Source organism: Crinia signifera, chromosome 4 (genome assembly GCF_055691185.1).
Source record: "Crinia signifera chromosome 4, ASM5569118v1, whole genome shotgun sequence".
Taxonomy (NCBI): Eukaryota; Metazoa; Chordata; class Amphibia; order Anura; family Myobatrachidae; genus Crinia; species Crinia signifera.
In genome coordinates this window covers 175057929-175082825 of record NC_139220.1, presented here as the reverse complement: position 1 = coordinate 175082825, position 24897 = coordinate 175057929, and the positions used below count along the sequence as shown (strand labels likewise).

The 24897-nt window shown below is 40.6% G+C and overlaps 1 protein-coding gene across 9 annotated transcripts in view; it reads left to right on the top strand.

The window, feature by feature from the left end:
* MAGI2 (membrane associated guanylate kinase, WW and PDZ domain containing 2) overlaps positions 1–23303 on the top strand; it is an 838547-nt gene extending 815244 nt beyond the window's left edge. For 5 of the 9 annotated variants that reach the window (XM_083183055.1, XM_083183056.1, XM_083183054.1 and 2 more), the window contains one exon: positions 20368–23303. In XM_083183055.1, the coding sequence (XP_083039181.1) occupies positions 20368–21155 (788 nt within the window). In that variant the 3' untranslated portion in view covers positions 21156–23303. Of the gene's footprint in view, positions 1–1891; positions 1943–20367 lie in introns of all 9 variants that reach the window. The other 4 variants (XM_083183060.1, XM_083183059.1, XM_083183061.1 and 1 more) reach the window with 3 other exon arrangements.
* Positions 23304–24897: the final 1594 nt, after the last annotated feature.

Below are 24897 nucleotides of genomic sequence, written 5' to 3'. Positions count from 1 at the left end.
TTTATTAAAGTGTTTAATAATATCATTAGGGTACACAATTGTAATCATTTGAAAATGGGAATTCTTGTTTTTTGTTTATTTATCTGTAGTAGCCCTTATCTAGTACATGTCAAGAAAATGCTAGGATGGGCATTATAAATATTTTCACAAATTTCCCTACCAAATCATTTATTTGCGTTAATATATTGAAAATAAACATTTAATGGGGGGTATTCAATCCTGGGTCCTATGTCCATTTTTGAAGTGCAAATTAGGAGAAAACAAGCACAACATATTTTGATGGTCTAGACATTGCATCAGGGAAGGGCTGCATGCTGATATTTTCCAAGAAGACTACAGCAGACACTTGGCATGTTGTCTATAAAGCACACTGCACTTTGCATGATAACATAGCACAGCAATGCACTTTGGCACCCTGTCCATACCATACTGCTTCAGGGCAACACACAACCATGTTTGAATTCCCTCTTTGTGACTATTAGGTTATTATCTTTTCTACTGGAAAAGACTTGCTTAGAGTTTTTTGCAGTGTTCCGTCTCCATTTATATTCCAGTTAGAATAATGTGTACAGTATTTATTACCAAGGTTGCTTATCACTTTGTCTTAAAGAGATGCCTTCCAAAATGTAGTGGTTAGGTCCTTGGTCTCTAAATTGACCTGGAATATGTCAGGACATAAAGAGATGATTATTTTCAGTGGTTAATGGGAGTCCATGCTCAGATGTTCATGCAGCAGCAACGAAGTGCACTCTCACGGTAAAAATTTACTAAGATGGGAGTTCTATTTCATATGGGATGCTACCGTGGGCAACCAATCAGAATCTTCTTTCTTATTTATTTAGCGCCTTCTAGAAGATAGTATCTGATTGGTTGCACATAGCAACATTCCATGTGCAATAGGACTCCCATCTTCGTTAATTTCCCCCTCTGTCTTATACTCTATGTTGGGTTACACAAACTCACTGAAAACTGCAGAACCAAAGGATAACTATATTTCATACACATTTATAAATAGCCCTCTTTGCTTAGTAAATGTTTTCCTTCAACAATGCCACCACTGCAAAATGAATTGTTTCATAGACTGCATCACTGCCACTATAGTCATTTCTTTAGCTATACATTGCACCTTAATTCCAATGAGGATTAGTTACTTGGAAAGTACGTCAGTGCCGTAACCTCATAGCAACTAATCAGATGACTACAATCATGATCTAGTTTGCCCTTGTAGGATTTAAGATGATTCTCAGCCATTGCTGTGGGTAACTGCACAGGTGCATTATTTTTTTTCAATCTGTCATGGCTGTATTTCAGAACTGAAAACAAAGTGTGATGCTTTGTGTTTGACCTAATTTATATGCCAAGAAAATCCAGCTATAATAAAGAGAGAGGTCCGTCTCCAATTTGTATCTAATACAATGGAGATAAAACCTGCAGTAAAATACTAACACGAAAATAAGGATTTTGAAGTATTTTCCAAACAATTCTTTTTGTACAGAATTATGGATTTTATGTGCAGTTTGTATGTACACACAGATAGATACATACATACATACATACATACATACATACATAAAGTATGTGTATTATAGTGGTAACTGCAAAATCAGTGATTTGTGAACAGCATATGGAGAAGGCTCCTGAGCATCTGAGTACTGGAATCTAGTGTTAGTCTATGCCCTACGCAGCTTTGTAGGATGCATACCGCCTTCACTGCTGGCACTACTGATAGCTCTGGGTACCTACGCCTCAGACAGTGCTGTCAACGTTAGATGACTCAGAGGTAATTCAGACAAAGACTGTAAATCATCAGCCTATTAAGTCTGTCTCCATTATGTCACCCAACTCTCTTTCAATGGCTTCTATTATTGATTGTCCTCTTTGCCATATGCAGGCTTCCAAGCTTTTTTTATTGATCTCAGCTTTCAGAAGATTTGTTCAATTGGTAAGTTTACTGTATGTGTTTTTCTGCTAACACAGGGAGCTCCTTAAGGGCAGCAACAAATGTTTCTGATGCATGTGTAAAAGCACAGCGCTATTTCTGAGCCATCAGTATAGTACATTTGCATACCTGTGGTAAATGGTAAGTAAAGGTGGGCACGTTGGAAGGTAGTATTGTGCTTTTTTAGGATAAAAGAAAGATTGGGCAGCATGATTGGCTGTTTCAATAACTTCTTATTAGTGCAAACACATTAGTGTCAGAAGTATCACGTTATGCAATACACAAAAGACCCTTAAAACAAATGTTAGTTAATGTGTACGGAAGGATGTAGGATTAAACATTTCTGGAATAAAATAATGTGGTTCTGAGAGGGATACTTACACCAGTTATGTAAACTGAAGATATTTCATGTATCGTTTACAAAATTGTTACATTCAGCACAATAACAATCAAGATTTTAGGTTGGTGGGGGTGGGGGTCTTTGTCTTTTACTAAAATATTTTATATTTCGGTACTCTTTACTTAGATGGGCGCCAGCGATTGAAATCGCGGGCGTCGGGGGTAAAAATCGCGGGCATCGCGGGTAAATCGGGATGCCCGCGATGACCGCGATTTTCCCATAGGGAACAATGTTAAAAAGGCTGATTGACCGCGATTTTACTGTTTAATGCCTCAATGGACCCGATTTGGCCATAGGAATCAATGTTAAATGGGCCACAGAGCCCAAATAGGCACAATTAACCCTTAAATGTCCCCCCCAATTTTTAACGCCACCCCACGATCCACACCAACCCGAAGCGTGGCGAGCGCAGCGAGCCCGCGAGGGGCGGCGGTACGCGTCCTCCGACCTTTTCATGCCCTACTATCCACTAGGGCGTGGAGTGAGAATAGAATAGTGTGGCGAGCGCAGCGAGCCACCGAGCCCGAAGCGTGGCGAGCCCCGCGAGGGGACGCGGATACCTTCACAGGTAGACGCGTCCCCTCGCGGGCTTCACAGGTGTTGGCGTCGCCACGGACACCTGTGAAGCCCGCGAGGGGACGCGTCTACCTGTGAAGGTATCCGCGTCCCCTCGCGGGGCTCGCTGCGCTCGCCACGCTTCGGGCTCGGTGGCTCGCTGCGCTCGCCACACTATTATATTCTCACTCCACGCCCTAGTGGATAGTAGGGCATGAAAAGGTCGGAGGACGCGTACCGCCGCCCCTCGCGGGCTCGCTGCGCTCGCCACGCTTCGGGTTGGCGTGGATCGTGGGGTGGCGTTAAAAATTTGGGGGGACATTTAAGGGTTAATGGGCTCTGTGGCCCATTTAACATTGATTCCTATGGCCAAATCGGGTCCATTGAGCCATTTAACAGTAAAATCGGGTCCATCGCGCCTTTTAACATTGATTCCTATGGTAAATCGGGAGCATCGCGTCGCGGGCATCGCGGGTACATTTATGGCCGGCCGCGACGCGACCGACACGATTTCCAAGTTTAACATGGGTTTCAATGGGAAATCGCGGGCATCGCGTCGGTCGCGTCGCGGCCAGACATAAATGTACCCGCGATGACCGCGACGGGCGCCCAACTAAGTAAAGAGTACCTATATTTCTTTTTGTATGTATTAACAAATTTGGCCTTGCAGACATATTTATTTATTACCAGTTATTTATATAGCGCACACATATTCATCGGGGCTTTACAGAGAATATTTGATCATTCACATAAGTCCCTGCACTAGTAGAGCTTGCAATCTATATTACCGACCACATGCACACAGTCATTCTAGGGTTAATTTTGTTGGGAGCCAATTAACCTACCGGTATATTTTTGGATTGTGGGAGGAAACCGGAGTACCCGGATGAAACCCACGCAAACACGGGGACAATATACAACTCCGCACAGTTAGGGCCATGGTGGGAAACGGCCTACATTAATGTAACAAATAATATATTTTATACACAACTGTCAAATTATTATGATGTAATTATTGTACATATGGAACTACCTATGCCACTATTTAATTACATAAAGTAATTAAATAGCCACCATATACAGCCTAATGAGAAGTTAATTATCAGTGTATGCCGGGTACTGTATTACTCTGGCCATCATATTCAGCCAATTGTCAAGAGTCATTATGCCTTGTACAGTATATTACATACCTACATATAGAACAATGGGCCTGATTCAGATTGGTTAACAAAGCAAAAAAAAAACAAATCATGTGCAGAGAGATTTAGATTTGGGTTGGGATGTGTTCCAACTGAAACCTTAATTACAATCTACCCGAATCTCAACATCTCTGCACCTGCACAACAGTCCCACCTGCAGTGCAACATGGTTTAGCCCAGTTGTGTGCTTTTTTTTTGCTTTGCTAACCGAGCCCTTTGCCTGCTAAATAAAAATTCTATGAGCCTCATGTCTCACTATACAGACCCCTATCTCACTATATATATATGTTTTTGTCTTCAGAAATTACCAGCATAGGACAATCAATGAAATTATTGTAAAATAGTCACAGTATTTTGTCCTTTTTAAGTATTATTAAGCATATTATGCTGGCAGCAATCACTCGGTCAGTGAATATTGCCAGCTAAATTAATTTTCAGTAATACCAACTTCATTTCTAAAACTTCTGGTGTGGAAAACAGACTGATATAATGGGAGAAAATTATATTACATCATAAAATTGGACAGGTTGAATTTGAGATCCCAAATGTCCCGACTGTTCATAGCTTTGGGTAAAAACTATTCAAGGACAAAATTGCGTATTAAAATGTATTTTACAAACACATCTGTACTGCATATTAAATATGCAAGAGCTGGAACCAGGCAGACTTCTGATAATGTTAGAGTTGTCAGTGCTGCTTCAGTGTTTGTGTTGTGAGAGACAGGGTGACCTTTCATTATATTCACAAAACAATGGAAATATACACAACTCCAATATAGTAAGCGCTCACGTAACAAAAAAACTCCTTTAACATGGTCAGGGCAGTGATGCAGCTTATTACACTGATATCTATAACCAGAAAAAAACACATCTTAACACCTCTCCTTCAGAAAAGGAGAGGATGAAGCCAACTGTTGAGTTAAGGATTTGTAACAGCTCTACGTGACTTCCAAGTTAAGTATTCAGACTGCTACACGCTCTCTCCTGGGACAGTTTTCTCACTGTTCTCCTGCTGAACAGTCTGGAGAAAGCACTGAGCAAAAATGCATTATTATTAATATGACAGTGGTGATGGAGCACTTGGGTCTGGGGGAAGCTTTTTTAAATAAAATCCTGGCATTGTATAGATCTCCTTCTGCTAGGATCAGGATCAATGTGATCCTGTCAGACTCAGTAACTATTGCAAATGGCACTCTCCAGGGCCTTGTCACCACTGATCTTTGTTCTCTGTATGGAGGCACTGGCGAGAGCTAATCAAACAATAAGTTTGCAGGACTATCGCCTTGCCCTCTTTGCAGATGATGTTCATGGCACTGGTTACAAACCATGTTATTTCTTTCTCTAGCTCACTCCAGGAATGTCAGTTCTTTGTTAATCTCTTAAATTTTAAAAATAAATGATGGTAGATTGGTCGCTCTCAATGTCACCTCCCCAGGGGGAATGGTTTCTACCCTTCCTGCCCCTTTTCTTTTTCAATGGCAGCTGTCCTACTTAAAATCTTGATATACTTCCTAGATGTTTCAGCAATTTTTTTTCACTCAACCATATTCCTATGTTACAAACTCTCCGTAAGGACTTAGATCAATGGCTCTCGCAATATTTCTCCTGACTAGGAAGAATGAACATTGTAAAAATGGGTACTTGTTTCCTAGAACGGCCACAATCGTGAGTGATCGTGGCTCTTAATTAAGGGACACGATCCTCACGATGTGGCCGATTTTTTACAATTTTTTCCCTTTGAATGACAGAAATCGGGTCAATCGGTCGGTCGCGACCAATTAAAATCGGCCGCGATGCGACCGACCGATTGACCCGATTTTTCCATAGACTTCAATGTTAAAAAATCTTTTAACATTGAAATCGGGAGGATCGCGTCGGTCTTGTGCCATTATAATGGCACAAGATGAGATGGACTTGATTAAGTCCATCTCACATAGGGAAAAATGATAAAAAAGGTGAAATGGGCCAATATGACCCATTTCACATTTTTTATGTGCCCGCCATGACCCCACGATAGACGTCAACCCGAAGCGTGGCGAGCGCAGCGAGCCCGCGAGGGGCGGCGGTGCGCGTCCTCCGACCTTTTCATTCCCCTACTATCCACTAGGGCGTGGAGTGAGAATAGAATAGTGTGGCGAGCGCAGCGAGCCACCGAGCCCGAAGCGTGGCGAGAGCAGCGAGCCCCGCGAGGGGACGCGTATACCTGTGAAGTTATACGCGTCCCCTCGCGGGGCTCGCTGCGCTCGCCACGCTTCGAGCTCGGTGGCTTGCTGCGCTCGCCACACTATTCTATTCTCACTCCACGCCCTAGTGGATAGTAGGGGAATGAAAAGGTCGGAGGACGCGCACCGCCGCCCCTCGCGGGCTCGCTGCGCTCGCCACGCTTCGGGTTGACGTCTATCGTGGGGTCTAGCCCACTTAGTAACATTTGGGGGGGCAATTGAAAATAATCAGGTGAAAAAAAAAAAATCGGGTGAAAAATCGGTCGGTCGGATCGGTCGCATCGCATGCGACCAAATCGCATGCGATGCGATCGATCCGATTTTTTATCTTACGACCACAACGATCTAAATCGTTGTGGCCGTGCTAGGAAACAAGTACCTAAAAATGTATATCTGACCTAGGCTCCTATATCTCTTAAGAGCAACACCTATAGGGCTTTCCCCATGCAGTCCAAGATACACACTCTACACTGTAATTTTATATGGGGGGTCAGATAGCCTGGATTAAAAAAGAAAGGTAGTCCTATGTAAACAGGTACCCATGATCTCTACTTACTACCATGATATTATACTAAATAGGATTTTGAGCTGGATCCGCTACTCCAGTGGACAGCAGTGGGTGGAGCTTGAATCTGATTCCACTGATCTCTGCTTGATCGCGCTCCCATGTGTTCTAAATTAGTGCTGCCACTTCATCCAACAGTTGGCCCTACATTAGAGATGTGTGGTCGCGAGCCCGAAGCGTGGCAAGCGGACGCAGCTTACATGACCTGTATTCTGCGTCCCCTCGCGGGGCTCACCACACTTTGGGCTCGTTTTCCGCGGCCCCTCGCTGCGCTCGCCATGGTTTGGGCTCGGAGGCTCGCTACGCTCACCACACTTTATATAATCAACTCCATGCCATCGTGGATAGTGGGGGTTTGAAAAGGCCGGAATGATGCGTTACGCATGCCATCGTGGATAATGGGTTTTGAAAAGGCCGGGAGGATGCGTTACGCATGCCCTCGGGGTGATGCTGCGGGGTGACGTGGATAGCGGGGGTGTGCTAAATAGCATTGCATGGCATCACACGCGATAAAATCGCATGCAATGCAATGCGATCCACGGACAGGGGTGCCGTGAAATTTAACACGTACCATCGCATTGCATGCAATGCGATCTCTACGCCGGCGTACGTAGTCAAATTGGGTGCCGTGATAATCCACAAGTACCCTATTCCCCTCAGATCCCAAATTTGTAGAAGAATGGGATCCATAGTGGTATAAAGGTCAACTGGAAAAAAGTTCCTCCAGCTTAGAGGTGTTGGAGACTTGTTATAAAGTGTTATCTAGATGGTATTGATGCCCAAAAACTCCACAAATTTTTCCCAAAGGTGTTCCCTCTCTGCTGGAGGTGACAAAAAGAGCCATGATTCATATCTGGATGGATTGTTTCCTGATAAAACTTTTTTGTCAGAATGGGGTAGTCCTGGCCAAAGAATTTACTGGGTATCTAGTGTCCCGGGGCCTGATTCTCGTTGTTATCCTAATTAAACATCCCTGTTTCCCATTACAAAATCTCCCTCCTTAAACACGTTAACAACACAATACAATGTTGTGATATGCTATATATTTGTATAGTTTTTTAATTGATATTGTCAAAAGGATTCCTTTATTAAGAAACAGTACAATGCAACTGCCGTCTGGTATGTTACATTCTAAAGGTGCTGCGGACATCTCCACAGCCTGCTAGGTGCCTACTCGGACCATACAACTCTGCCGAAGCTACTGGCTGCAGGGTACCATTCCAGACACCCTGCAAGTCAAAACCACTGCCAAGGGACCCTGTTCCCTGTAACACTAAAATTGCTCACACAACCATAGTGGCGCAGGGGACCCTGTCTCCTGTGCCACTAAAATTGCTCACACAACCGTAGTAATGGTACTAGTCTCAGTATATGGTCTATTATATTTAAATCATATTTAAAAACCATATAAACCCCAAAACTGAATATAATGAACCATAAAGATAAAATATCATTCCCCGAGTTAACCTGATATTCCACTACAGCTCTATTACAGAGTCACTTAATCACGTACTTTCCTGAGACATTTTATGCAGATCTGGTGCATCTAAGCACATCAGGCCTTGTCCTGTCTCGGGGGGCCTAGGAGTACTGAAATACACTTAATGAGATGAATTACTGTAACTGATTATACCATACCATACTTTTTGCAATTTAAAAACTTCTCAATGAACAACATGTAAAGCCAAAAGAGTGAGAATTGATGATCAGAACTGGATATGAATATATATATATATATATATATATATATATATATATATATATATTTTTTTTTTTTATTTTTTTTTTTAAACATGGATTTTTGTACTCACCCCAAAAAAAAATTCTGTTTCCATGGGATCAATAATGCAAGGACCCTGGCACTTTACAGATCAGAACTACAGTAAGGATCCATCCCCTTTATGTGGTTGCTGTCTATAGTATTCAGCTATTTTCTGGGGGGGGGGGGGAGAAAAAGGTAACAGGACAGTATTTTTACTTTCCTTTTGTATACTGTCCCTAACAGTAAAATGTATGGAAACAACAGGCAAGACACCATTCAGTGCTGAAAAAACCCAGCCCCAGATTGAACCTCCAAAGATCCCAAGCATACACAGACTTCCAATCCATCCTGAATAGAAAGGAATCTTGTTAATTGGATAGAAGACACGAGAAAGCACATACAGTACTCACACCACCAAGAAATATAGGCTGCCATAGACTTAGCAGATGAATATTAGCCCTCTTTAAACTCAGCTGGACATTCCAATGTCTATGAGGGGGGGACGAAATGTGCCGGGGCATGTGGCTGATGACATATGAAGTCAGCCGCCTGCCCTGTCTTTGTCCCAGCGGCCGCAAATAAAAGTCAGTCTCCACTGACTTTTTGTTGCGAAGCCAGGAGAGATTATTTGATGGTCGGGGACTATGGAATGGCTTCTCCTGCAGCGACGGCATGCGAGGGGATGTGTCAGAGCTAGAAATACCCCCCTTGATTCTAGGACTGCTACTGATTCCTTGGGATTCCAAGTTCCCTCAACTTCCAAGTTCCCTCAACTTCTGAGACTGATGTCCATTGTCACAAAGATCAAGTTCCATATAAAGAATTGTTTCCCCTCTCTGAAATGGTTGATTCTATTAGTACATGAGAGAAAAGTCTGAGGAGACAATCTGATGTCATGTGACAGATATAGGTGAGACCTGTTCCATTTCACATGCATTTTCCTTTAGTTTTCATCTAATGGAATTGTGCAAATGAAACTGCTAGCGTCTGCGATTTGGCTTTGAAGATACGTGCAGAGATGGATTGTAGATGTGAGCTGATTCAGGACATTTACTAAGATGGGAGTTCTATTGAAGATGGGATGTTGGCCATAGCAACCAATCAGCTATCATCTATTATCTTCTAGAAGGTGCTTAATAAATAAGAAGTAGAATCTGGTTGCTATGGGCAACATCCCATTTTCAAAAGAACTCCCACCTTAGTAAATTTACAACTTAGTGTGTGTCATTTTACATATAATGTTAATGTATTATAGTTTAATAAATAATAACATAATTAGTTTACAAGAATAGTAATTACCTAGTAAAAATATAAATTAGAGTCAATCATTTTTATTTGAATAAGAAAATGAGAAATCCATGTTGCTTACAGAGATGTATATATGATTAGAAAGATCTCTTTGAATCATTCAGTAGGCACCTGAATGGCCACAATTATATAAGCACTATACTACTTTGACACCATAAGGTCCTACTCCTACCATTGGAAGCTGGTGCCCATCTATAGAAATGACGGCACAGAAGTCATCTGCCCTTATGTCACTTACTAGCACTATGCAGTATTGGGAAATGGTTTTTATTGCTTAAAACATTTTCGAAAATGTGGGACTCTACGCTAAACATCTGGTGTTTTTTTTACATATGGACATTTTTCTTGTTGTATTTGAAGTCTTTTGAAAATATTAGATTAAAATTTGATTGGACAAGAGTGATTATGATATACTGTACCTGGAAAATGTAAAAGCGACAGGCAGGTATAGGCTGTTTCTAGTGGTACCATTTTTTTCACTGACATTTTTGAAAAGAGCACGCTAGAAATTGCTATGGCACTATGTAGCAAGAAAATAGTGATATAATTGCATGTAGCTGATGGCTAGTTCCAACGACATTGTAATGCATTTTACTGTGCACAAATCCAGATTATTTCTCCATATTATATTATTCAGATCTGGTCGCAGTACAAATTTGTCCCCAAAATGGGCAAAACCATGTGCACTGCAGGTGGGGCAGATGTAACAAGTGCAGAGAGAGTTCAATTTGGGTGGGGTGTGCTGAAACTGAAATCTAAAATGCAGTGTAAAAATAATGCAGCCGGTATTTACCCTGCACAGAAACAAAATAACTCACACAAATCTAACTCTCTCTGCACATGTTATATCTGCCCCACCTGCAGTGCACATGGTTTTGCCCATTTTGAGAACAAATTTGTACTGTGATCAGATCTGAATAAGGGGGTTTGTGCCCACTTTTGTTCTCAGCAATAAATGTACACAGAGAATAATTTAAATGTATAACTTTTAAAGTCCAGAGTACACCATTTTGGGATCACTTCCTTCATTACTTAACTTTTTCAGATGTATTGTCTGTATTGGACATATTGTTAAAAACTTGTACTGTAGGTCCCGAGACAGGATAATGGTCCCCCCTGCCCTGGTCCAACACATATAGTTGTCTACCCGGTTCTTTAAATGTTTTCAGCCTTTATGAATCTGAGAAGTGGGAACTGAACTCCAAGATTAGAGGCGATGTGTGGCATAATGTGTACTGAAAGCACTACAATGTGGCATATTGTGAACTTCGGGTAATACAATGAGGCGTAACACAACCATTGGCATTGTATGGTATAATGGTGACTAGGGTACTATTAATGTTTGATATGGAGGGAAGACACTGGTGTCTGTCCATAGTGCCAACCAAGTCAGAGTTAGAACATGTGAGGAGCACATCCAAGTATTTAATGAGAGGGATGCCAAACAAAAGGTAAATCTCTTTGCAGTCCCATGACTAATGCCAAAAATGCATTAATATTCAGAGCAATAAATTAAAATTGGATAATACAATGAACCATTGGAATTCAGAACAAAGAGAAGGAAGAGATACAGTGGGATTTGTGATGATGGCTTTAAAATCATCTGCATAGAGTGCAAATTTATGTACAAAAGACATGGCCTAGATTCCATTAATATTGGGGCTCATCCTAATACTAGAGGGGGAAGAGAAATAACCCTGCTGTGTACCATTAGCTCTAGAGAAGGATGGAGAGCATCCTGTTCACCCTGACCCTAGCATTTGGATTTTGATAAAGGTATACTATTTTGGAGAGGCAGATTATGTCCAGGGCAATGCAGTGCTTGGGCCTAGACCCAAACATTCAATCCAACCTATCAAATGCTTTCTCAGCATCCAAGTATCATAGGAGTGGATAATTTGGAGGATCGGTGAATAAGATTAATGATTTTGGTAGTGTTTTCTTGGGACAAACCCTACCTGATCTTGATGGATAATACCATTTTTAAATGTTTGGGGGTGGGTGGCTATTATTTTTGTCAACAACTTTAAGTTGATATTCAGCAAAAGTAGAATAGAGCGTGGGGTATCATTTCTGTATAATTGTTACATGATCCTCTAGTGACTGATGTGACCAAGGAAAAGATTCATAAAATTAATTAGGGGCCTCCAAGAAGTCACTGCCTCTTCTAGCAATGATAGGAAATGTATTGAAGCCAGATACTTGTCTATTTTTTGAGTCTTCAGCATTAAATCAGCATCAGACATGGTGGAAATCAATATAAACCAAAGCATAAAATCAATAGCGCAGAGCAGGGGCAGCGTACACTTGAACAGTTGTTATCTGCCTGGAAAGAGAAGCAATGTATACAGATATATAGTAAGAGTAGCACCCTTTCTATATATCTGTATTACATGGTGGAATTCAAGTTATATAATTGTGTATAATATGCACCAAAATGTTTTCTAGTTCAGCGGAAAGATGATGAAGGGGACCAGTGGTATCCTTGAGCTTTGGGAAACCTTCTGCAATTACATAACCAGACAACCTCACCCCTTATATTACCAGAATCAGGACCTGATAACGTTACAAGGCTTTTAGACTTCTCCTGTCAACCTACAGTATTGCTTCTATTTAATGCAATGGGTGCTGCCACATCCTGAGGCCTGCTTGCAGAAGGATGGAGTGGATTAACTATATACTTATGCTGTAGCACATGTGTGTGTGCTCATATCAAAATTCTGTTTGTATTTTATATGCATTTGTAGATAGCTCCCAAATTTGCATTCGCATAATGGGGCTGATATTGAGATGGGTGCATATTCAGTCGCATTTATGTACGGCTGACTTACTTGCTTATGCTAATGTGAGAAACCATCCTTGTATACCGAACATCTATATGACTGCATGTGTAAAGACACCCTGCCCACCATTTTCCAACTGCAAGCCGTAGCTTGTAATCAATAGTATCTGGACATGTGTTCAGTCTGAGGTGGGTATGACATTTCCATTGTATCTCTCTTTGCACTCTTCTGAAGTAGGTTTATATGCCCACAATACTCTGATTATACTGAACAGTTTAGTGTATCCGAATGGTTGCAGCATAAATTCCCTATTCATGAGATATCTACTTGCATATGATTAATCCGTGCATGCACTGTTGCTGCTTTCTTTTTATGGCACAAGTACAGTATGCTTGGGTCTGCATGAGCCATCCTTAAATCCACTTGCTTCTGACTCAGAACCCAGTGTATGATTCAGAATCAGTTGCAGCTAGCTAACCTGTCTAGTTGCCGTTTTTTGGACTGTGAGTGCCGTGCCTCCTCCCATGTAATACGAATTGATCCAGTGAGGGCACCCAGCATTGATCGAAAGCTTGTAAGCAGTGGAAATTGTGCCGGTCTGTTGTTGTCTATATATATATATATATATATATATATATATATATATATATATATATATGTATATAAGTAGCGGGCAGCTGGCACTCAGCTCTGAAATCATTGATTGGCCCTGTGCCATCGGAAGCATCCGGCGATGCTGGACTGTTAGATATGGATCAGTGAACCATGGTACTAGGGACTTAAATTAAGAAAGACAATGCATAGCCATTACTCAGTTGACGTTGCAGCCTTTAAAAATACACAGGGCGGTGGGGACCGGCACTTGGACAAAAGGAGCACAGGGGAGGTGCCTTCCACAAAGAAGATATATATAAGCAAATTTCCCAAATGAATGCACCAGCTGTCCTGAGGAAGGAGCGGATGGCTCCGAAACTGTTGACACAGGCTGCGTTTCTGCACTAATTTTAATATGCTGTGAATACACTTTTGTTGCCACGTTGTTCTGAGAGTGCCGCCTCTTATTCTCCATTCATTTGGGAAATTTGCTTATATATATATATATATATATATATATATATATATATACATATATATATATATATATATATATATATATATATATATATATATATATATAGATACAGGTTGAGTATCCCGTATCCAAAATGCTCGGGACCAGGAGAATTTTGGATAACGGATTATTCCGTATTTCGGAATATTTTAATATTTCAATTATGTATTTTGAAGTATCTTGCATTTATGCTGTATAAACACATAAAATACACACAAATATATGTTATTACCACATAAAATACACACAAATATATTTTATTTGTTCAAAAAACAAGGTTTCAAAACATGAAACAAAATTTGTGTACTATCTCAGATATTGAATTTGAATGCCAAGCAATCATTTTCTTGCACATATATAGTGGCAGTTACATATCATGTCCCCAGTAGTGCTGTTACAAATGTCCCCAGTGAGTTTTTAGCAAAAAAATATTTTTTTTCACTTTCTGGAATGTATGGTTTTCGGAATAATTCGGATAACGGATACTCGGATACGGGATACTCAACCTGTATATAGATGTATGTGTGTATATACAGTACAGGTATATATATAAATAAAATATACAGTGGTCTAAGTGGGCCGGTGAGCTGCTACTTGCGCTGCTTCTATCCTAAACCACTATGCTGGGCGCACAAGTGGGGAGGGACTGTGCCTCTTCCCTGACGCCGCTGGGTGCCCAGGTGGGGTACTCCCCAGTCCCTTCCCTGCCGCCTTTGTGGGGTATCCCTTTCCTGCCACAGCTGGACTCACTTGAGCCAAGCAGCAGGTAAATAGGATTTAATTTTAAAAGCTCAGTATGTTCACGCTCCCATCTCCTCCACTAAGTCCTCCGCCACCCTGTATCCCCCTCCCACCCTGTTTCCTCAACCACCTTCTTACCGCCTCCCATCCTGCTTCCTCCGCCCCCTTTGTCCTTCCTCCCACCCCGTTTCCTTCATCATCTTCTTCCCTCCTCCTCCCCAGCATCTATTCTGCAGCCTGAGGAGCTGGGGACATAGCCAGCAGTTTAGAAAGCTGCTAGCCATGCCCCCACAGACGCAAAAATGGGCCATGGCCTCGCTGAAATAGCCCATGTCCCCATATCGCTAGGCCACACCCTAAAACAAAGTGGGCACGCAACAGGTCCCTTTTTAGATACGGACAATGTTGGGAGGTAAGCATATGGATTTTGGAGAGACCGCCCCCATTAGGGCTGCTTCAAGATTTTTCCCAGGCTGGTTTTAAATTAATCCCCAATCCGCCCCTGTATGACCCTGTTCCTGTTTTGTTAAGGACAGATACAGTATTCTCATAAATTGAAATGAGCCTACAGTATATACTGTATACATTTGAATTGATGTCCATATAAGAGCCTGCAATATATAGTTTATTCTTCTCTTCACATACTGTATTGGTTTTTTTTTCAAGATCATGAGATAGACAGTAATGGAAAGTAAGAGTACAAACTCTCATAGGAGCACAGCAGCCTGGACAGTATTTTTGTATCACAAACACAGTATATTGTGTAATGTTGCCTTTTGTGTACAGCTTATAATGGGGGCATGGGGTTTGGGTGTATCTGGGTACTCTGGCTCTGAACCCCTCCTGTGCACCATATTTACCTTATCTTTTATTTTACTGTGGGAAAGGACAGGTTGGCGAGAGTTCCTTTGTACAGTACGTGTCATTCAAGATATATTAAACTTGTGTCAAATAAGAGTTGTCAAAAAAAAAAAGAAACCTTGACAGCACTGCACATTACTTAGGGTTTTGAAGAACACGGACAAAAGAGGAGGCCAGTCGCACTGGAAAATATTCTGTGTATATGATTTTAGTTGGGCCTCCTCACAATATATTTGGTGCTTGATATTAAGGTAACCAGAGGGATGTGCTACCACTGGACATTAAATGGACACAATTTAAGGAGGATACAGAAAGAATGTCTCTGTGTGGTGCACCAAAGAGATTTAGATAAAATATAACTTTTATTCATATTTTTTTTTTAAAGTTGCTAAATAAAAGTCACAATACATAAAGTGTAAAGACACGGACGTGAGTTTTTTAAAAAAAGATGTCTCTATCCTCACAGAGTGGGGCCCCAATGTTGTCTGTAACTTTAATACATGTTGTTGCGATCAGGTAGTAGTGTGTTTTTCACTTGAGTGTATTTAAGATGTTATTAGATGTTTTATTGTTAGGGTTAGTCCTTATGCCACTATAGTCACCATATTGGTTTTTAGTATATTTACCACAGTGATTATAACCAATTTATATTGGTAAATGTTCCTAATCAACTGCTGGTATAGGTGCTAGGGATATGTTACCCGTGAGCACAATCAAGTTTATGATGCTCTATGCCCTTTATAGGGGAGTCAGGCTGGGACCACCCTGTGACCCTATATGTCAGGCTCAAGAAAAAATAAATCAGGCTGTATACCCACAAATGGTTGTTTCTGCTATACAGCACAATATATAGGCAGTGACACGTCCATGCTGAAAATGTAAGACGGACAGGCTGGTGGCTAATGAGCCTTGCACCTGTCCCGTCACGGGTTGACACTCGGCGCAGAATGAAGCCTTATCACCAGTATACTGGCTGGAGGGCAGGCACGGGTGCAGGTTAAAGCTGGGATTCACTTACCAGTGGGGGGAGAGATCACGGTGTGCAGCATGGTAACACCACTACTCTGCCTGATAGCCGGTTAGTCAGGAGTTGCGGTGATGGACGTCATACACCGCGCCTCTGACCAGATGGACTCTGAGTATGAGAAACTGCTACTACGCACCACTACAACTAGACAGATCAAAATGCATTCAGTGGGGGAAAGGGGACATGGGGCACACACACAATGTGTATAGTCGGCGTACGCTTCATTAAGGAGCTTCGTCAGGACCAGCTTAACACACACCACACCACTACCTGATCGCAACAAAATTTATTAAAGGTACACACAACATTGGGGCCCCACTCTGTGAGGATAGAGATATCATTTTTTTTTTTTTTTTAACTCACATGTCTTTATACTTTGTGTTTTGTGTCTTTTATTTCACAACTTTTTTAATAAATATATGAATATGAATATATATTTATCTAAATCTCTTTGGTGCACCATACAGAGACATTCTTTCTGTATCCTCCTTAAATTACTTAAGGTTTTATTTACAAATAATTGTGATATCGGCCAATATAATTGCAATTATGCAGTAAAACAAACTTCAACATAACACACATCCCTGTGAAGTCTACCGCATTCTATTTGTGTGTGTGTGTAATCAGGATGTACATACAGAAAGTGCAGTCCTTTCATTTTCTCACACACACTAGTATAAGCAGACTTCCCCCTTCCTATTCTCTCTCTTGTTTTTCTCTCTTACATCTCTCTCCCCCTCTTCTTTGCAACTTTCTTCCTCCTGGCTCTCTATTAGTCTCTACCTCCCCTCTCCATCATTCTTTCTCCATTCTCCCATCCCCCCCCCCCCCTCTCTTCCTCCCATTCCTCATGCTCTTCCTCCCTCTTCTACAATGCGTACAGTTAAAATCTACTTAATGTATATCCAAGAAGAGAAGCTTTAGAAAGGAAAGTGTTGAATGATGTCAAAGAATGAAATGGTTTTCTCAGTTTAATGAAAGCAATCAGATTAGTAACAGTTGGGCACACTTAAATAAACCTTATTTCAACAAAGAATTAAAATCCTTTCTTCTGGAGCCATAGATGATATTTTGTTAATTGTGCGTTAAATGGGAATAATTCTTTGTATTACTGTATAGTTTGTTCTAAATAATTTTTGCATTAATGCAATTTTGGAATACTTGAATGAAGAAATCAAATTGATTGAAAAAAACGATTAGAAGGCAAAGAGCTGCAGCCATAATGTATAATCTAACTAATTATAAATGCTTTTCATTTAAGAAAACTAGTATATACCTAACTCAATTGCAATACCGTCCTTTAACACATTACTAGGACAACTTCTATGTATGCATTTGGGACACATGGGAGGGGGGAATCCAGTTTACCCTGCAGCTAATTACCCACAGCTGCAGGATTTATTCCAGCACAGAGGAGGGCTTTTCTCTGCAGCTTCTGGAGCTGTGAGAACATGCATAGGGAAACCCATTCTGCATTTTACATAAAGATATATGTTAACACACATTAATCCGGTATTTTCCACTTCCGGAAAGGGCTGATTTATTAAACCACTCTGGGCGCGTATGATTGGATTCCTTTCAGTGTGGTAACCCGAGATAATTAGTATAGTACTTTGCTGCTCTACTGATATGGCACATGGCTGAAACCATGTTCCATTTGAAGATCATAGTTCTGGTTAACATCACAAAAACTATGATCTAGTGGTAGTTATTTTGAAATAGCAAATTACACTTTAACTATCAAATATATCAATATCTATATAATTGAATCTTAACATGTTGGAGGAGCTTCTAAAACAGAGCAGGTATACTCAAGGCTGGATTAAGGGGGTAGAGGTTCAGGGGGTCAGTACCCCTGGGCCCCCTCTATCTAGGGCCCCCTGTGTTCAGCATGTATTTTTTATTTAAAATTATTTTTATATATATATATATATATATATATATATATATATTTATTTATTTTTAAGATAAAGGTTTTGTGCATGGGAGTGGGGAAGTGCTGCAGCTTGTGACAATGATAAATAGTGCTGAGCATCGGGAGCTTAAGGCATACTGACTGCACAAGAGTGCAGTGCATTACTGGGACTGAGAGTGCAGTGCATTACTGAGCTCTGACTGATGGAGCTCATCACATGCTTCTGAGGCCCATGGAAAACAGCAGCAGCAGGCTCATCATAGGTGGGTTTTTAATGTGAGGCAGCACTGAGCCTGTGAGGTCTCCAACAGAGTAATGTACAAACATAGGCTTTTCATGTTGTATATATCCCCCATGCAGTTTGCAGCCAGTAATAACAAGTGGGAGGGGGCCCACCTGTCTAAAGTGGCCCAGGCCCCACTAAGGCTAAATCCACCCCTGGGTATACTAATCATAGTTAGGGTGTGCTTGTATCAGAATTTTATGGATTTTACCCAGAACACATCTCACTCATAGCTCACACCTGCAAGGATTCCAAGTTTCTTATCATCAGAGTGTACCGCTAGCTGTATACTGCACATTTGCAGCTGTTAGAATAGTCATGACTTATTACAGAGTGAGATGACGGGCTACAGAGCAAGGAGTGGGGAATGCACAAACATAAACAAATGAATTACAACCTATAATATTATTATTTTGCATTATTTATTTAACAACGACATTCCCTGCAGAATTGTACCATTTATTTACAGCCTCACAAACCGCTATTATCATTTAACAGTTGTTAAACCAAGAAAAGTTACGTACTATAAAAAGTCAGTGTGACATTTTATTATTTATATTTACATTTATTAAACCATATGCCCGCACATTGATCTTTTATCGGTATATATGGAACTATTTGATGTTCATTTTATGGCAAGTACAAGTTCCTACAGAATAAGCCTTACGTGCTTTACTTATACACACAGTTCTTTATAGATCATTATGTTGAAAAGTAGGATATTTGGATTCAGTTTATTTTTACAATGTTGATGTATTTGTTAATACTTACTATAATTTATATATAACACCTGCCTATTATATAGTGCTGTTCAATGTGATAATTTGGTAGCTACATAATTTGCAGTAGAGGTTACGCTTTACACACACACAGACCAGTTTACTTAAACCATAAGTGGGTGTGTAGACTATGGAAGGAAAACGCAGCATACAGAGAAACGTCCATGTTGGTAGTTCCTTGGGTGTTGACATCTCATGTAAGGCCCATGAGGCAGCACTACAGTATACATACTGTGTGACCATGCTGCCCCATGTGGAGGACTTATTACTGTGCAGTACAATCATTTGAGAAGGCCTATAATGCTCTCTCCTTTAATGCAAAGCAATTGTGACTCATTTGTTTTTCTTTGTGAAATGTTTGGAAGAAGTCTATTGATGTGCATTACTTAGTACTTTTGTGCTAAAATGTATTTAATATAAAAAATATTACCATGCAATTTTTTATGATTTTACACTATTTATCTTTTTAGTTTTACATATTTAAACACTGTGGGTCAGATTATCAAGCTTCAAAAAAATAAATAACCAGCCAATCAACTCCAACCTGTCATTTTACAAACCCAGCCTGTAACATGACAGTTAGGAGTTCATTGGCTTTTTATTGCTCTCCATTTAAATCAGTTCCTGATTTCCATGTAATAGGCTGAGTTTGATAAACAACCAGCTCCTGTCTGTCATATTTCACTCTCCACTTTATCACTTTTTGAAGCATTATACATCTGGCCCTTCAAAAGGTCATTATGGACCTTGTCCATCAATTTGAATTCTAGCAAATGTAATGTGAGTGGTGAATGTGAGGTGAGTTTATATGATTGTGTGTATTTAATGAATACAATGACTAAATTGAAAATTTATGAGGCATTTAGAGTGATTTTGAAAATATGTTCTTATATATGTTTATTATTTATTTCATAACAGACGAACCAAACTCCTGGAGTTCGCCCTCTGCCACCTCCCCAGGGCCGGAAGTAGCCGTTTCTCTTGATGATATGATTGCACCATTATCTTCATCACATTCAGCCTTGCCCTCTGACCCTACTCACCAGATACACCCAGAGCCAGCATGGGATATCTACAGGGAACAAGATATGGGAAAACCAAAGGAGCATACTCCAAATGGTCATAAAAAGAAAAGGTTGGGAGAGTCAAGGGAGAGATCAGCAAGTCCGAAGAAAGTAGATAGGTCAAGGCGTGAGGAGATTTTCAAAAAAGAATTTCAAGACGGCAAACAGAAAAAATCAGATAGTGGCAAGTCCATTACTGCAGGAAAAGTGACCATGAAAAACGTTGGTGATGTGGGAGAAAGCGGGTACTCTGCAGTCATTGATAGCGGAGATCGGATCTCCATGTCCACTGAAGCAAGCAGAGAAGGAAACTTCTGTACAAAAGACAAATACAAGGATGCAACCAGCGAGAAAAAGTCAGTGATCGCTCTTGAGCAGAGCAGGTCAGATTCCGGTGGGCTATCAAAAGTGTACACTAGCAGTATGGCCAGCTCTCGAGTGAGCGCCATGGAACAAGATGAGAGAGATGCTGAAGCTAAATGCAGTGAGTTTCAAAAGGAAGGGCATCTCCATGTCAGCAACACCCGCCGCCCGAATACTGCATCTCGGAAAGCAACGGTTTCACCGGGGCCATGGAAAATTCCCGGCTCGGACAAGCTACCTAGCACCCTGAAATCTGGCACTTCAGCTATGAGCAGATAACTGAATATGTGACTGTTCCCTTTACTTGTTTCACGTAGACTTGGAACATTTTTATTAGCTTCTGTCTCAAATAATTTAATTTGGATTTTCTTTTTATTTATTTTAATTTTCACTTGTATTTACCTACACAACAGCATCTGGGACCAGGAGCATATATTTTGTATTTCTGTAAGGCTGTGCACAATGTCTAACCTGTATAAAGAAGCAAATACAGTAAATGGTACAACAGTACCTGGGGCTCATCGGTCTTATCTCTGAGCTCTAGCAGCTATGGAAGAACCAAAACAGCAGAGAGTGCACCAGAGGCAGACAGTGCAGTGTAGCTTTAGTATATTTTTTCACTGTATGAAGGATATGGGAATCCACTCCAGTCTTGTCTGTAGCAAAACAAAAGGACAAACATAGAGCAATCACAAACTGGAACATCGCCTTAAATCAAACTGCACTGAGTAAGATGAAGGAGAAAACGAATTATGCCTTGTAATTCGATGATGGTATTGTATATATATTCCTATCAACATATCTAGACAGGGGTTAAAGTATTTCTCTGAAGCTTTGAATCTGCACATCATAAATGTGTTCAGTATCTTCATTAACCCGCCTGATTCACGCAGCATAAGTAGTTAGGTGTGTGCTGCTCGGTAACTTGGAGAGTTAGTGTACTGACTGACGTGACTCCATTTCTATTGCCATTTTTGTATGAATAACCATTATTTCTGTACATTTCAAACCAAGGTAAAGGCGTTATTATGCATACATGTATAAACAGTACATGGTAGTTCTTATTATTGCATAACAAAGCGTCAATAGTGATCCCAGAAGAAAAAAAATGGTGGAAAGATTCTGGAGAAAACTAAATCGGAACAGAAACAAATTTGTGTTCCCCAGAAAATGTCCCAATCACAGTATATATATCATGAAGTATGGCCTTGTTTCATTGGTGGACTTTACAGTGCGAGGCATAAGTTATAGCATGACCCTGCATTGTGAGCAATACTAGCACCTTGTATCATCCATGCAACCAGCCATTTCCTGCAGTCTAACATCAACATGGGGGATCCGGAGATGTAATATAATGATATTGCCTTCCTTACCGCCCGTAAGCCCAGTGCTTCATTGATTTTAAGGAAAAGTAGTATAAAAAATGTAAATTGTCATTTGCAACTACTTGATAATAAGAAATATAAAAGGTTTCCCTTGTTGCCTTATACTCCACCATACAACTGTCAGAAATCCATTATCTACATATGGAGGAGATTTATGAAATCGCATCTGCACTTTCAAAGGGTTTGCTATATTTCTAATGCAATCAAGAGCAGTTTATTGAGAAACATATTTTCATTAAAATATTATACCTAAATATTAAAGAAATTCTATATTACCATATTGTCTGAGGAGACACGAGGGTGCATTTCATTTCACACTACTAACTACTATGCTTCTCAATTTTTTATAGAACTTAGCCATCTGTCCCTGTTCTCTGACATCTCAAGTTAGTCCTGTTTTAATAAGCGGTGTATCAAATGTTTTATGTTCCATCTGTGTAAGTGTCTTAAAAAAAAAAGTAAGCATCCAGATGCTAGATAAAGTTAAATTTGCAGCTTAGTAAATAAAACACCATCCATGATATTAAAGCACAAATACAGAGCATTTTTACTGAGGTTTATTTCCCACTTCTTGCCTGTTGCTATCATATTTGGCAGTCATGCCTAAATCAATGCTTCTGTACTGTACGTGCACGGCCCAATATTCGTTTCATGTTTTCCATACAGTATATGACCAAGCTGATACTAAAAGGAATCCAAACCACAGAACCCCCATTATAAACTCTATTTGGCAGAGTATATTGCAATTACAAATGAAGTAATTGTTTCATGCAGCTATAAACTGATAACGTCTGAAAACAGCACGTCATCTGAACCCTACTCCAGATTCTAATTCTATGTAGTGTTAGCTGTGAATTTACCTTGTACAGCTGTATCTCTATAAATATAATTCCATGTATTAATAGTCACAGAAAAGGCTGTAAGTGAGCAACTATTTTTATGAAACGCACCACTACGGTTAAATTAACTTTTACATAAATCTTGTTTACTGTATGATATTCTAAAACACTGTCAAATAAAAATATATATCCAAAAATCTAAACAGAGATGAGTAGTATTTTGTGAATGAGCGTTATTTATTTACAGTTTCTTATATAGCGCAGCAGATTCCGTTGCGCTTTACAATAGTAGACAGTGATAAGACAAACTGGGTAACTGAACAGACAGACTTGGAGGTAGGAGGGCCCTGCTGCAAGCTTACAATCTATAGGGATATAGGGGGAAACATAAGGACAGGCACCAGTAATAGCATAGCAGTTACAAGTCCAGAAGGGAAGCTATATAATACATAAGTGCCTCGGAGGGTTATGCATGTAGAACTTAAATATGATAGGCTTGCCTGAAGAGGTGAGTTTTCAGGGAACGCTTGAAAGTTTGGAGACTGGTGGAGAGTCTTAATGTGCGTGGAAGGGCATTCCATAGGATGGGAGCAGCTCGATGAAAGTCCTGTAATAGTGAATGGGAGCTAGTGATCCGTGCAGAAGAGAGACGCAGATCTTGTGTAGAGCGTAGTGGTCGAGATGGGAGATATTTTGTGATAAGTGCAGAGATATATGCTGGTGCAGTATGGTTAATAGCTTTATATGCAAGTAGAAGTGTTGTATATTGAATACGGTAATATACAGGCAACCAATGGAGGGACTGGCAGAGCGGATCAGCAGACGATGAGCGTCTTGCAAGGAAGATCAGCCTAGCAGCAGCATTTAAAATTGATTGCAGTGGTGAGAGTCTGTTCTTGGGAAGACCAGTTAGGAGACTATTGCAATAATCAATGCGGGATATAATGAGTGCATGGATAAGAGATTTGGTAGTGTCTTGTGTGAGATAGGGTCATATTTTGGATATGTTTTTTAGATGCATGTAACATGATTTGGAGACAGATTGAATGTGGGGAAGAAAGGACAGTTCAGATTCGAGGATGACCCCTAAGCAACGAGCTTGTGGGGTAGGGTAGATTATCGAGTTGTCAACAGCGATGGAGATGTCAGGATGGTAACTGTTCTTAGTTGGCGGGAATATAAGTAATTCCGTTTTGAAAATATTGAGTTTGAGTTGGCGACAAGACATCCAAGATGAGATGGCAGAGAGACAATCAGAGACTCGACCCAAAACCACTGGTGACAACTCTGGGGTTGATAGATAGATTTTAGTATCATCAGCATACAAGTGATACTGAAATCCGAAAGAGCTGATTAGTTTGCCAAGAGAGGAGGTATAGATTGAGAAAAGCAGGGGACCTAAGACTGAACCTTGCAGAACTCCGACTGACAGAGGTAATAAAGAGGAAGTAGAGTTAGAGAAGCGAACACTGAAAGAGCGATCAGATAGGTAAGATGTGAACCAGGAAAGGGCTTTATCATTAAGACCTAGGGAGTGTAGTGTTTGTAAGAGAAGAGAGTGATCGACGGTGTCAAATGCAGCAGAAAGATCAAAAAGAATAAGTAGTGAGTAATGGCCTTTAGACTTAGCCATTACCAGATCATTCACCACTTTAGTCAGTGCTGTCTCAATGGAGTGTTGAGAGCGAAAGCCTGACTGAAGTGGGTCTAATAGGGTGTTAGAGTTAAGAAAGTTTGTGAGGCGAGAGTAGACAAGTCTCTCCAGTAGCTTGGAGAGGCATGGGAGCTGAGATATAG